Below are 12,788 nucleotides of genomic sequence, written 5' to 3'. Positions count from 1 at the left end.
CCCATGACGTAAGGGTGTTGTGGTGTGTGACGTCATTACGGCACAGAGTTTGGGTTGGTTGTGTTTGTCATCTTGTGTTTGATGGTGTCCTCTATGTGTTTTTTTTTCTTTTCTTTTTTTTTTTGGGGGGGGGGGGGGATTGGCCGGCCGAAAATTGTTGGTGGTAAGTAATTTTTTTTTTTGGGTCTATTTTTTTCTCGAGTTGGAATGTTTTGTGTATTTATTGTGTATTGAATGTATTTTAATTTACATAAGGATATTTGAGTTTTTAATTTTTGAGGCATTGTGGTTTTGGATTTGTTTTTCGTAGCTGTAGGCGTTGGTTTTTTCATTCCTGTAGATCTTGTAATTTTTTTTTATCATCTTGTGTGTTTTGGGATTTTTTTTTACTATTATATTTAGCTTATCCCCTCCCTAAAACACCCAATTTCTCGTGGTTGCCCCATTAGTTTGAATGTATTTTTGGAGGGAGATGTTATTGTCTTATTTTCATGTTTGTTGCCGTGTATGTAGTGATATCACAGGCGCCATATTGGAGATGCTTAGAATAGCCATTTCCACCATACTGATGACGTCATGGGTCAAAGCAGACAGGTGGAATCTAACACTTCTGTATTCCCAATAGACACACCCCATATTAATGTCCACTAACAGGTGTCCACATACTTATCGTCAGATAGTGTATTTAACATGTTCTTTTCACTACAATCAGCCTTCAAAATGGCAGCATTCACCTTTTACATTTGGCATGAAATTCAAACTACATAAACTTTTCAAATAATGCAAGTCATAAGTCTGTAAACTACAAGTAGCACACACCAGTTCCTACACTACCAAATGAAGAAGGTGCTATAATTTAGAATACACCAACATATGAAATGTAAGTCACACATGTAATGACTATGTACACAGATTTCAGACACCAAACAAATTCTAATTCTCTTCTTGTCACAGCCATAGAATAGCATTGTACCACAGAAACCTACTATATCCAGGATTGATTCTTTGCCAATACACAGCTGAGTTCTATCATGTCTCTCCGTGATACAGAACTTGACTGCAATTCACACTGCTCACTTTATTGTTCAAATGGCTCTGAGGACTATGGGACTTAACATCTGAAGTCATCAGTCCCCCAGAACTTAGAATTACTTAAACCTAACTAACCTAAGGACATCACACACATCCACGCCTGAGGCAGGATTCGAACATGCGACTGTAGCAGTCGCGCAGTCCAGACCGAAGTGCCTAGAACCGCTCAGCCACACCAGCCGGTGCTCACTTTATGAGTATCAGCTTTGCACAGAATAAAGAAAATTTTACATAGGCTTCAGACAGAACTTTACAATTAATAAATATAATTACTTAATATTCAGTTTCTGTTTTTCATCACTTCTTAAACATATAATGTAAGATAAATGTCAGTTCCTAAGCTGAAATGTTTTCTACGTTCAAATCAAGCGTTACCTACAAGCAAATTGCTATGCGAACGTGTCTACTTATATCACAGTATATTGTAAAATAATGTATGCACAATACATATATATTTTTCATGAACTGGCAAATTCAGAAAAATATCCTTTTATCATTTTATACTGAATAGAGTGATTATTATTATTGTTATTATGTTTCTATTATCATTGTTGTTGTTGTTGTTGTTGTTGTGGTGATGACCTCCACTTCATATCATCTCTATAAAGATATCGCCTACATTATTCTTGTAAGAGATATTACACCATCTGCATGATATCATCTCATACTTATATACCTCCATTTATGTACTGCAGAACAGCTCCAAACTAGGTGGCTAACGCAAGCCACCCTGCACTGCATTGATGCCACTCTTACGAGGGTTTGATTTCCCCTGTTCACCCCTCCCTCCTCCGCTTAGGTAAGTACTGGCCAGCTCCTCTATCTCTTTGTTAGTATTTGTTTCACATTTGTGTACTCAATAGGATACGATTGAGAATGACAATGTGACAATTAGCGGCTTTAGGTGATTTAACGTGATTCTATTTCAAAGTTCTGATGCTATTCAGCAGTGCCTTATTACTATTTTTTATGATAGTATTTTATTGCAAGACCAAATAATGTAATGCTGTTGTAAAACACTGCACTTTTATTTTACAACCTGCTCCAATCCCAGTACACACATAGCACTCTGTTAACACATTTTGGGCAAGTATCAAATAAACCTCTATAGTGGCATGGAAAGAAACAATGCACTAATTCCTGTACCAAAGGCACTGACTAAGTTCAGGTGGAAGGGAGTGATGTCTCAACATGTTTGCAAATCAGTCAACTGGAATTCACCATATAGTGGAGATGCTGAGTCACAGATAGGCACAACAAAAAGTAACGAATAAATCTTTCGGCCTGTAAGGCCTTCATCAACAATAGATGACAGACTCTCTCTCTCTCTCTCTCTCTCTCTCTCTCTCTCTCTCTCTGTATGCACAGTGGTGTGTGTGTGTGTGTGTGTGTGTGTGTGTGTGTGTGTGTGTTGTTACATTCAATCCTGGATTTTACATTGTTTAGTCAATTGTAATTATATTGCAATATATATGCAAAGATCTTGGAAAGCAATAAACATACTACACACGCAAAAAATCGTATCAAAACTTTACATCACCTTGGGGGGATAAGCCCCATTGACAAACGTTCACTACGTTCCATACACAGGTTGCGTGCAAGACAGACAGGGTTTTTTACACCACTGACAGCACCAACAGCTCCTTGTTGTAGTGAATGTCCATCCATGACACTAGCATCACATTCGACATCACCATCCCACGTGCAGTTCGATCCAAGACCGGCATTTGTAAGAGGCGAGTCTTCTAGAATCATAATAGCTTCTGTGCAAGCATTGACAGCACTTGCTCCACTCTCCAGCATCAGAAATGCCTGAACAGAAATTAACAACCATGTTAAAAGTCCAGAAACAAATGTACATTAAATTACTTCACTCTAACGATAAACATGTTGTACATTTCAAACTTCAGACAACTTCATATGTTGTGCACATGTTACAAGGGATATACTCAGGAGAGAATATCTTCCTCCACAACATGCCAGAAAATTAAACAAAAATATATCAGTTATCTAAATTGTGAAACAGTCCATCTCCCTCCCTGTGGGGGCAAAGCACTCCTAAAATAAAGGAGCACAATGAAATGCTATGGTAAGCAGATAGTTGCTTGTTATTGAGAGGGTATGCTTAGGTAAAGGTAAAGTCTGTAGCACAAGCCTGAGACTGGGCTATTGGTCTGACGGCAGAGTGCAGCCTTTCTTTTCTGAAGTGTGAAGAGAGGGCGGGTGGAAAGCCCAATCTTTTGCCCTCAGGAAAGATTCCCAGTACTCATTAAGCAGCAGCCTGCGTAGACCCAGTGCTGTCCTGCTGAAACAAAGGAAACTCTGCATCCCTATCCGGAATTAAACACAAGCCCTCAGGGCCGAAGTTCAGTGCTTGGGATCACTGCTGTCATATTTACCCTTAACTAGTCAAATTAAATTAAACTAGTAGATAACCTTACTAACTTTCGTCAAGCATGATGAGGAACTCCATTTTGAAACACATCAACAACAACACTCTTTACTCTGTCTGCAAAAGGGGTTGCAACTTTTTTTATAGCAATGCATCCAGTACGTACCTTCAGGAGGCAAAACGTGTAGTAATGCTGATAGACACAAATAAAAGTAATAATGTACAAAAAGTTCTGGTTGAGAATTGCAAATTATTTAGGAATAAAAGAGACAGCTCATTAAAAGGCATAAGTGTTGTGTCGTTGATAGGTACGCAAGCAAAAGGTACAGAGCTGTGTTAGCTTTCGGAGTGAGCTTCCTTTTTCAAGCTTGTAGGAAAAACGTGCGCACGCACAGTCAACTGAGCACAGGAGACAGGCATGCGCATGTGAGTGAGTGTGCTCAGTCGACTGAGCACAGTGTAGGGAGACGTATGTACGTGTGTGTGTGTGTGTGTGTGTGTGTGTGTGTGTGTGTGTGTGTGTGTGTGTGTGTGTGTGTGGTGGGCGCGCGTGCGTGCATGTTTTTCTTACAAGCGTGAAGAAGGAAGTTCATTCTGAAAGCTAACAAAGCACTGTACCTTTTGAAACTTCCTGGCAGATTAAAACTGTGTGCCCGACCGAGACTTGAACTCGGGACCTTTGCCTTTCGCGGGCAAGTGCTCTACCATCTGAGCTACCGAAGCACAACTCACGCCCGGTACTGGCAGAAGTAAAGCTGTGAGTACCGGGTGTGAGTTGTGTTTCGGTAGCTCAGATGGTAGAGCACTTGCCCGCGAAAGGCAAAGGTCCCGAGTTCGAGTCTCGGTCGGGCACACAGTTTTAATCTGCTAGGAAGTTTCATATCAGCGCACGCTCCGCTGCAAAGTGAAAATCTCATTCTGGAAACTGTACCTTTTGTTTGTGTACCTATCAACGGCACAGCACTTATGCCTTGCAGTGAGTCGTCTCCGTTGTGCCTAAATAATTCGCAAATAAAATAAAATATGACACACTACCTGTCTTTTGGAACAAATAGTTCCTTCCTTGATGGGGAGATGAATAGGTGCGAAAGGAAGGGCAAGACATTCAGACCCATGATGAGAGGGGCTCACCTATCTACTAAAGATGGGTCTCTCTCATCCTGGTGTCTGAGTGTCTTGCCCTATCTCTTAAATCTTCCCCAACCTATGTCTCCTCCTCCCCAAGGAAGGAACTATTTGTTCCAGAAGTCAAGCAGTGTGTTACTTTCAATTTTACTGTATGTGTGTTCTGAAGGTAAGCAGTTGCCAACATTCCTGTCTCACAATTTATTAGTTTTATCAGTTGAATTTTTCATTTTGATACATACATCATTCTTGAAAACATTCACCAGTGATACATCATGTAGGAATATACATTGAAATATAGGCAGGGCTGACAGCTTCTGGCACACACGTTGTTATCTCTTTGGTGTCTATATGTGGAACTGTGTATCTCTTCCTCTATTAGATCAATTGAGCTCAATAGCAGTGTTTCATGTGACAAAAACAGTTGACTCGACCACCCAAATATTGTTGCATCAATTAATGGATCTGACAACAAATGCAACAAAAATACCCCGATTCATTATGGTATGAAAGCCTTCAGAGCCAGTACAGAATGGTGACACAACAATTCAGAAGAGCACCTGGACGTGCGTGCACGCTGCTGCTCCCCCCCCCCCCCCCCCCACACACACACATATACATGCTGCTGTAACTACCAATTTAGTGTGTGAAATTTGTGCTTGATCAGCCACTTAAAGAGTCACCTGGTCTGCTAATGTGACAGCAGTAGTCTGTACACCAACACTTTTCTATTTTTCTCACCTCATCTCCTATACCACGACTGTTTAATGCTCTTGACTACTTCAAGAATCCCACTGGCCTACATTTAATCACTTCTTGCTCCCTATCCGGTAAGAAGGCAGACAAGATGCAGCATAGGATCTAAATATGAGGCCAGAACATCTCTTTAGTTAAAAGAATTACTGTTTTTAATTGCTTTAACAAATTTGTGACAGTCATTCATGTACACACTATGGGTGCATGCTCCGAAGAGTGTGTTCTCCTGACAAGATTGTTGGATGTTTTCAAACAACCTATTTATAATGTGACATGATTTAGTAACTTTGCATTTATGTGCTCACTAATATAAACAAATAATAGGGCAAATTGGACATCTTCAGATCATTATAATTTGCAACACTGTGAAATAATCCTGTGTTCTGAAACACCTTTGCTTTCCACTCTCTCTCTCTCTCTCTCTCTCTCTCTCTCTCTCTCTCTAAATCTCCCACATTTGATTAGCCGGCATGCAAGTTGTAATGAGGATACCGATGTGGAGTGTGTCTTGTTTGAAAGCAGTGTACATGCCATTTTCAGTGTATGCCATGGCATAGCTTGCTGTGGAAGAATTTATTCGTAATGGCGGTTCTGTGATTAGTACTCAGTGAGCACTTCGGAGACGATTCGAACTTGGCCGACATGATCATGTCCCAGATAGAAATATAGTTTCAGCACTGGAAAGAAAACCTACTTGGCACCCTCAGACTGCAACAATACCAGAAAATGTGGCACATGTGAGAGTGTGTGTGCAACAATCAGCAATGCGCGTTCAGCACTTAAACATGCAGCTGCCCTGGGATTATCTGATAGGAGTGTAAGAAGAATTATTCACAGAGAACTTTATATGCACCCCTTCAAAATGATGGTTACCCAGGAATTAAGTGAAAGAGATTTTGAAAGTCACAGAGCTGCATGTGAAGAAATTCTTCACAACATTCCACCTGGCACTTTGTTTATTTCTTCGGATGAGGCCTGTTTCCACGGACCAATGGCCTTTGCAGTCTGGTCCCTTCAACCCCCGCAAACCTACCCATTTCCACTTAATCAGGAACTGTAAACAAACAGAATTACCACTACTGGGCTGCAGAAAACCCTTGTGAAATTCATCAGTGACCACTACATAGCTCTCATGTGACAGTTTGGTGCACTGTTGGTGAATGTTTTGTGTGGGGAGAGTATTTTTTCAAAGAAGGTGGGCACACGATAATGTTTAATTCAAACTGTCATTGTCACATGCTAGAGACCTTCCTCCAGCCTAGGCTAAACCACTTTATTTCTAGTCATGAAGATCAAGAACTGTGGTTCCAGCAAGATGGACCAACATCCCACACCTCTCAGCATTCTATGGAAATGTTGCGCAAGTTTGTTCCTGGTCATCTTGTCTCTTTGCGAGGAGACATTGCGTGGCCCTCGATGTCACCTGATTTATCACCTTGTGATTTTTTTCTATGGGGACATGTGAAGGCTCTAGTGCACAAACATCGTCTCACAACACTGCAAGCACTTAAAGAGGCCATTACCCAAGAAGTGGCATCCATTCCAAGAGAATTGACATGAAGATATAAGGAGAACTTTCAGGATAGACTGTCAATGTGCTGACAATGGAGAACGTGATTTAGCACATATAATTTTTAAAACCCAGTAATTCAAAATGCCAAAGTATGTATTTTTCATAAATAAAAGTAAATTTTCTCAGTTTTTCTGTGACATGTTATTAAAATGAGGGAGGCTTTATTGCTGGACTCTTTACATAATTTGTTTTAGGCGTTATGAGTTCATGGGACTGCGTCTAATATAAATGCAAAATTGCTGACAAATAAATCTCGTGAAATGGTGGATGGTTGGAAACTGTACATCCCAATGCTTCCAAAGGGGAACCACCTCATCAAAACAATTTATTGTATATCTTTTATCAATTTCTTCTTGTATTTGTTGCTTACTCTGATAATAAATGTCAGTTTTCTGTAAAAGTTCAATTTTTTTACATTACTGGGACTCAAAGTGTTAAACCAGCTTTGGACAACAGCTAGACTTGGTGACCTGCAAATTGACTCCGATTATCATATTTATAATACTAAAAAATGTGGGTCTCTCCATAGAGACCTAGTTAGAACAACTCATACTCAAAGATGGGTGATCCACTCTGGTGTTAGTCTATATAATGCACTGCCAACATACCTAAAGAGCTTTGCAAAAACAAACATAATGTCTGATGGGATACCACAATCACTGTTTATACAATGTTACTTATAATCTGTCTTGATTGCAAAAATGTTTATTCACATGACCGGTTTCGGTTCCTTTAGAACTGTCTTCACATCTGAAACAACAATGATACTAATTTACTATTTCACACTTTTTCATCCTATCCGATCAACATCAAATGCACCAGAATGTACCTGCAATTTCGGTTACAGGAGTAACCCATCCACACACAGCAACCTTCACATGCTGCATCACATTAAATTGGTTGGCAGAATGCACGTAATTTATATTAATTATAAAACTATTACCGAAACTATTCCAAACAAATAACATGCTAAAATTGAAGCTCTGGCACAAAATATGCAATAGTAGGAATAAATTTCAGGATTCAGGTGTATATAAGATCAATTGTGATGATTGCTGTAAACAATACATAGGGCAGACTGGTAGGAACTTTGAAATCAGAGTCAGGGAGCACACCTATTCTCAAAACAAAACAGCGTTCGGGGCTCATATGGCTGCCTTAAAGCATTCAGTCACAAACATTGAACAAAACTTAGACATCCTACATGGAGCTCATAAGGGATGGTTTCTTAACACTTCAAAAGAAGTTGAAATATACACCCACCAAAAAGAAAGATCCGGATTTAATCCTCAATGAGCAAAGTGAGTTCAATCATAACACCTATTTTAGTATTTATGACTACTTACTGAGATGATCACTGTTGCATATAGAAGTCCAAGTCGAAGGATGAGAGATGGTGCACGGTGAATAAGCTGGGAGATGGGTGCAGCACCTAACGTCATTGACGGGGCCCTCCTGCACAGCCCTCATACCCAGGGCGATGGACATCAGATGACTGAATGGCTCACAGCACAACACCAAAATAGTGGGAACCACGGAAGCAGATCATGGAGGAAAACAAGTCTACACTAGCACCATGGATATAGAAATCACCCTTTGTTTTCGATCATACAAAAATGATAATTTTATTGTGTATTTTAATTTTGACAAGTACAGATTTTAACCTTGACAACTATAGATGTTAACTAAGTATTTTTAGAGATAAAAGTAAATTAGAAAAATCTACTTAATACAGTTTGTGCATATGTAATGTAACAGATGTATCAGACGCCACCTGTCAGTAATAGTTTTATAGTTAATATAAATGATGTTCATTCTGCTAACCAATTTAATGTGACACAGCATGTGAAGGTTGCTGTGTGTGGACAGGTTACTCCTGTGATGAAATTGCAGGTATGTTCTGGTACATTTGATGTTGATCAGATAGGATGAAAAAGGTTTGCATTTGTGAAATAGTAAATTAGTATCATTGTCGTTTCAGATCTGAAGATAGTTCTAGAGCAACCGAAACCAGTCATGTGAATAAACATTTTTGCAATCAAGACAGATTATAAGTAACATTGTATAACTAAAGAGATTGGAGATGGAAACAGTTTTTAGAGTCGATTGAAAAGTCATTTCTTGCTGAGACGTGTTTTTACAATATAAGTAAATATGTTCGCTTACAGGAATACTAGGCTACATTTCTTGTTGTTTTTTTTTTTAAATTTCTGTCAAGTGTTGTACCATGTATGATGTGTTTCTCTTGGCAAAAGAATGTTTCTGATGTTGGTTTTCTGTTTCCTGTGTTTCAGATGAGTGCAATATGCCTCCCCGGAGAAGGAAACTGGTGCAAGTGTTGGCAGGATTTTGTGTTTTATACTTCTCAGCAGTGTTAGCTAGCATGTTCACATACTTTTAATTTCTGAAAGGTGTTTTACTTCAAAGTTTCATGTTTTAGTTGCATCAATGATTACTTATTGCACATGTTGTACTTTTCAACTGTGTTGTGTAATGTGTTCACATGTTTTCACATTCCCACGGAATACTTTTATTTTCAAAATTTAATGTTCATGTTTCATCATTAATTTAATTCTTTGACATGTTGCACTTGCAATGTAGAATATGTATTTGTGATTCCTGTTCCAATCACATAGTGAGCGAGATGGCTAGGCCAGTCTTAATGTATTCGAAGCACATTTTGGAGGAGCGAGGTTATTCCCTGTCCGGCCTTCCTAACTGGGTTTTCCATGGTTTCCCAAGTTACCAAGATGAATGTTGGGATCATTCCTTTGATTAGGCCCTCATTGACTTCGTGCCCTATCCACAACTAAGGCAATCTTACTTTGTTAATGTTTTGTATTTGTATATATTATTTGTGTAATGTATATAACACATTCACTGCTGTTATACTTAATGGTTTATGTACGAATAAATAAGTACAATAAAGACAATATCCATTACCACTAATGCAAAAGTACACAGCTACTTTATCCTGACATGGCAATCTAAATGGGATGTGGAGTTGTGACGAATGGAGTGGATGAGAAAAATTAAGAGGTGCCATGAAAGGAGGGGTGAAGGAAATGGAGGGGAACTGCTGGGAAAGAGAGGCAGTGAATAAATGAACATGAAAATAGCATTATAAGCCCATCCTGGTAGATGCAGGGAAAGTTGTGTGTAGCACACAAAGTGGAGAAGGAGGGGGAATAGAATAGGAGGGGGAGGGTAATAGAACAGGAAGAGAGAGAGTGTGTGCAGTAAATAATGTGGATGTACGTTAGATGAGTGAAGAGGAAGGAATTGGGACAAAGGTGAATTTAAAAAAAAATCTTAAACAGTCTTGAGAAACTGTTTAGGCCTATTTAAAATGTTCTCTCTGCTGAATCAATTTTTTTTTTTTTTTTTTTTTTTTTTTTTTTTTTTTTTTTTTTTACATCCAGCAATTGTCAACAGTCATCTCTCCCAATGAAAACAATTAAAATGGTATGTACCTTCTTACATGCTTTGTTGCTCAATTTCGTATACTCTTTAACTAAGCTTTCTGCATGGTCACCAGCACCTGTGAAACAGTAATTCACTTTACACATATTTATCAGAACCATCAATCACAAGACAAGGGAGTGAAAAAATATGCGTAAGATTAACAGAAAAAAGCTGACACCTGAATACATGTTGCTGACATTACAAGGAATCATAGGGTTCAGAAGTGTCTGATCTCACAATGATGGACAACTGGGGGGGAAAGTATTTCTACTGTGGAGCGCACAAAAAGACTAAAGAAATGACAGTAAGAAACTATCTATAACAAGTAGTTCAGTAAGTGCAAAATAATATGAAAAAACTGTGAATAGTATCAAACTAGTGAACTGAATACTGCTAGAAGTGACTTAATTCAGATCACTCTACAGTATAGTAGTGGCTCATTTAACACACAAACAACAATACTGGGTTCTACTTCCACACTTCCTTGTAAGAACAGCCGCTGATATCCACCCTACCACTTGCACTTCTCAGAATTTCCCTCCTTATCATAATGTATTTCCTCCAGTTCATTGGACATGTTTAATGAAATCATCTATAAAGAAATATCAAAATCACTAAATAAATAAAGCTCAGTCGCCACTATGCATGGCACTGAAAAAAACACTTCTGGGAAGTTTAGCAAACATCAAAAACAAAAAATACTCTAAGCACAGTATTATTATTTGCAGACTATACTGACCTACGACGATCCCTTCTAGCACTCACTCAGTGATATAAATACAAATAAAACTAGGCAATAAAAATTGTCGGACGGCCGTAATTTGGCAATAATTTGGAATTTTCATCATGGTTTTCTTACAACGGCCCTCTCTTGGATTTTCTGAAATCTTACTCTTGGATTTTCTGAAATCTTACACAAGATTCGAAATCATTTAACGACTTGACTGCAATGACTCGGCTCCCGCAGAGCTAATCTAGTTAAAAGCTGAGTCATAATCGAACAAAACGAACTCATGGGTTTGGCTTTTCTTCGTGTAGGGCCCAAATAATATTCTTCAGGTTCTTAGGATAGAATAGTGGTTGTTTTAGTTAGAAAATCGCTTTCTAATCTGTTTTGTCTTCTGTTTCACAAAATAAGCAACACAGACGTATATTTTAAATCGAGAAGAACGGGGTGAGTTTTAAATTTTCCGCTAGGCCTCCACTGTCAGTCCCAACAATGGTGAATGGAAAACATAGAATTAATTTTGACATATTTGGAGGAATGTCATTTTAAGCCTTATTTACCTAGATGAACGCCGATAAACCCTGGCATTGTCACCCACGAACGAAGCACTAACTCCAACACACTTTACGATATCTCCGCCACCACTTCAAAACGCTTTACGAAAACATAAACATTGCTGCGAAACAAACCACTGTCTAGTGTCTGGCTGCACCCAAAACAAGTGACAAATTGTATTGTACTGAAGGTCACTGAAAACAGCTGATGTTATAATAAGAAAACGGTGCTAAGACTGTTGCATATGCTTGTCCATATGAGCACAGCCGACTTCACACACACTTGGAAGTTGTGGTACAAGCACGCCTGCATTACGCTAACAAAATTACTCATTTTACAGTGTCTTGCGTTTCGGTGGAACTAACTTAGTACAAAATATTTCAATGTACGTCAACAATATGAATGTATTGGCAACTATTAAATTAGTATTCTTGGAACGTTTAAGAATTTATAAAATTTAATTACGATTAACGCTGAGAAGACACTATATTAGGGCTTATATACATTTAATAACACATATTACATAAAGTAACTACGAATACAGAGACATGCAAATTATCCCTGTAGATTGGTTTTCGCCTCTGCTTCTTTGACCATAAATAATGCTCAGGAGGCAATACATCAAAATGGACTTTTTTTGTATATTACGAGTAGAACTTGCTTAATATGTAAGTATGTGTGTTGTGTACATTTAATTTTTAACCATATATCTGATAGTTCTTCATCCTAGCGATACTCTCGCGTCAAGGAACTATGGAACACGAAAATAAATAAATAAAAAACTAGAAACGGCCCTTAACCCGGTGCCGAAATTAACAGTTCAAGGTGGCTGGTTGGTTGGTTTGGAGAGTAAAAGGACCAAACTATCGTGTCATCAGTCCTTCAAGGCAGCAGTATGACAGATGAGCACCACGCACAATGAATGCAACCGACAAAATCAGACGTTGCTGAGTACTGTCCAAATGCAGGAGACACAATGGAACAAAAGATAACAGAGATCTGCACAACTCTTCCTCAAACAGTGTTATCAAAGATGCTGTCCACACACAAACTGAAAGTTTCATTAACATAAACAAGGGATCACATTGTTAACCATTATTAAA

General features: G+C 38.7%; 1 protein-coding gene across 2 annotated transcripts in view; it reads right to left on the bottom strand.

The window, feature by feature from the left end:
- The window catches only part of LOC126162591 (threonine aspartase 1), a 49,457-nt gene extending 37,449 nt beyond the window's left edge, over positions 1 to 12,008 (bottom strand). The window contains exons 1-3 of one of the 2 annotated variants that reach the window (XM_049919192.1): positions 11,691 to 12,006; positions 10,412 to 10,479; positions 2,633 to 2,904 (exon numbers count right to left, since the gene is read on the bottom strand). In XM_049919192.1, the coding sequence (XP_049775149.1) occupies positions 2,633 to 2,904; positions 10,412 to 10,479; positions 11,691 to 11,718 (368 nt within the window). In that variant the 5' untranslated portion in view covers positions 11,719 to 12,006. Of the gene's footprint in view, positions 1 to 2,632; positions 2,905 to 10,411; positions 10,480 to 11,690 lie in introns of both variants that reach the window. The other variant, XM_049919193.1, reaches the window with a different exon arrangement.
- Positions 12,009 to 12,788: the final 780 nt, after the last annotated feature.

Source organism: Schistocerca cancellata, chromosome 2 (assembly GCF_023864275.1).
Source record: "Schistocerca cancellata isolate TAMUIC-IGC-003103 chromosome 2, iqSchCanc2.1, whole genome shotgun sequence".
Taxonomy (NCBI): Eukaryota; Metazoa; Arthropoda; class Insecta; order Orthoptera; family Acrididae; genus Schistocerca; species Schistocerca cancellata.
This window is presented reverse-complemented; position numbering and strand designations above follow the sequence as displayed.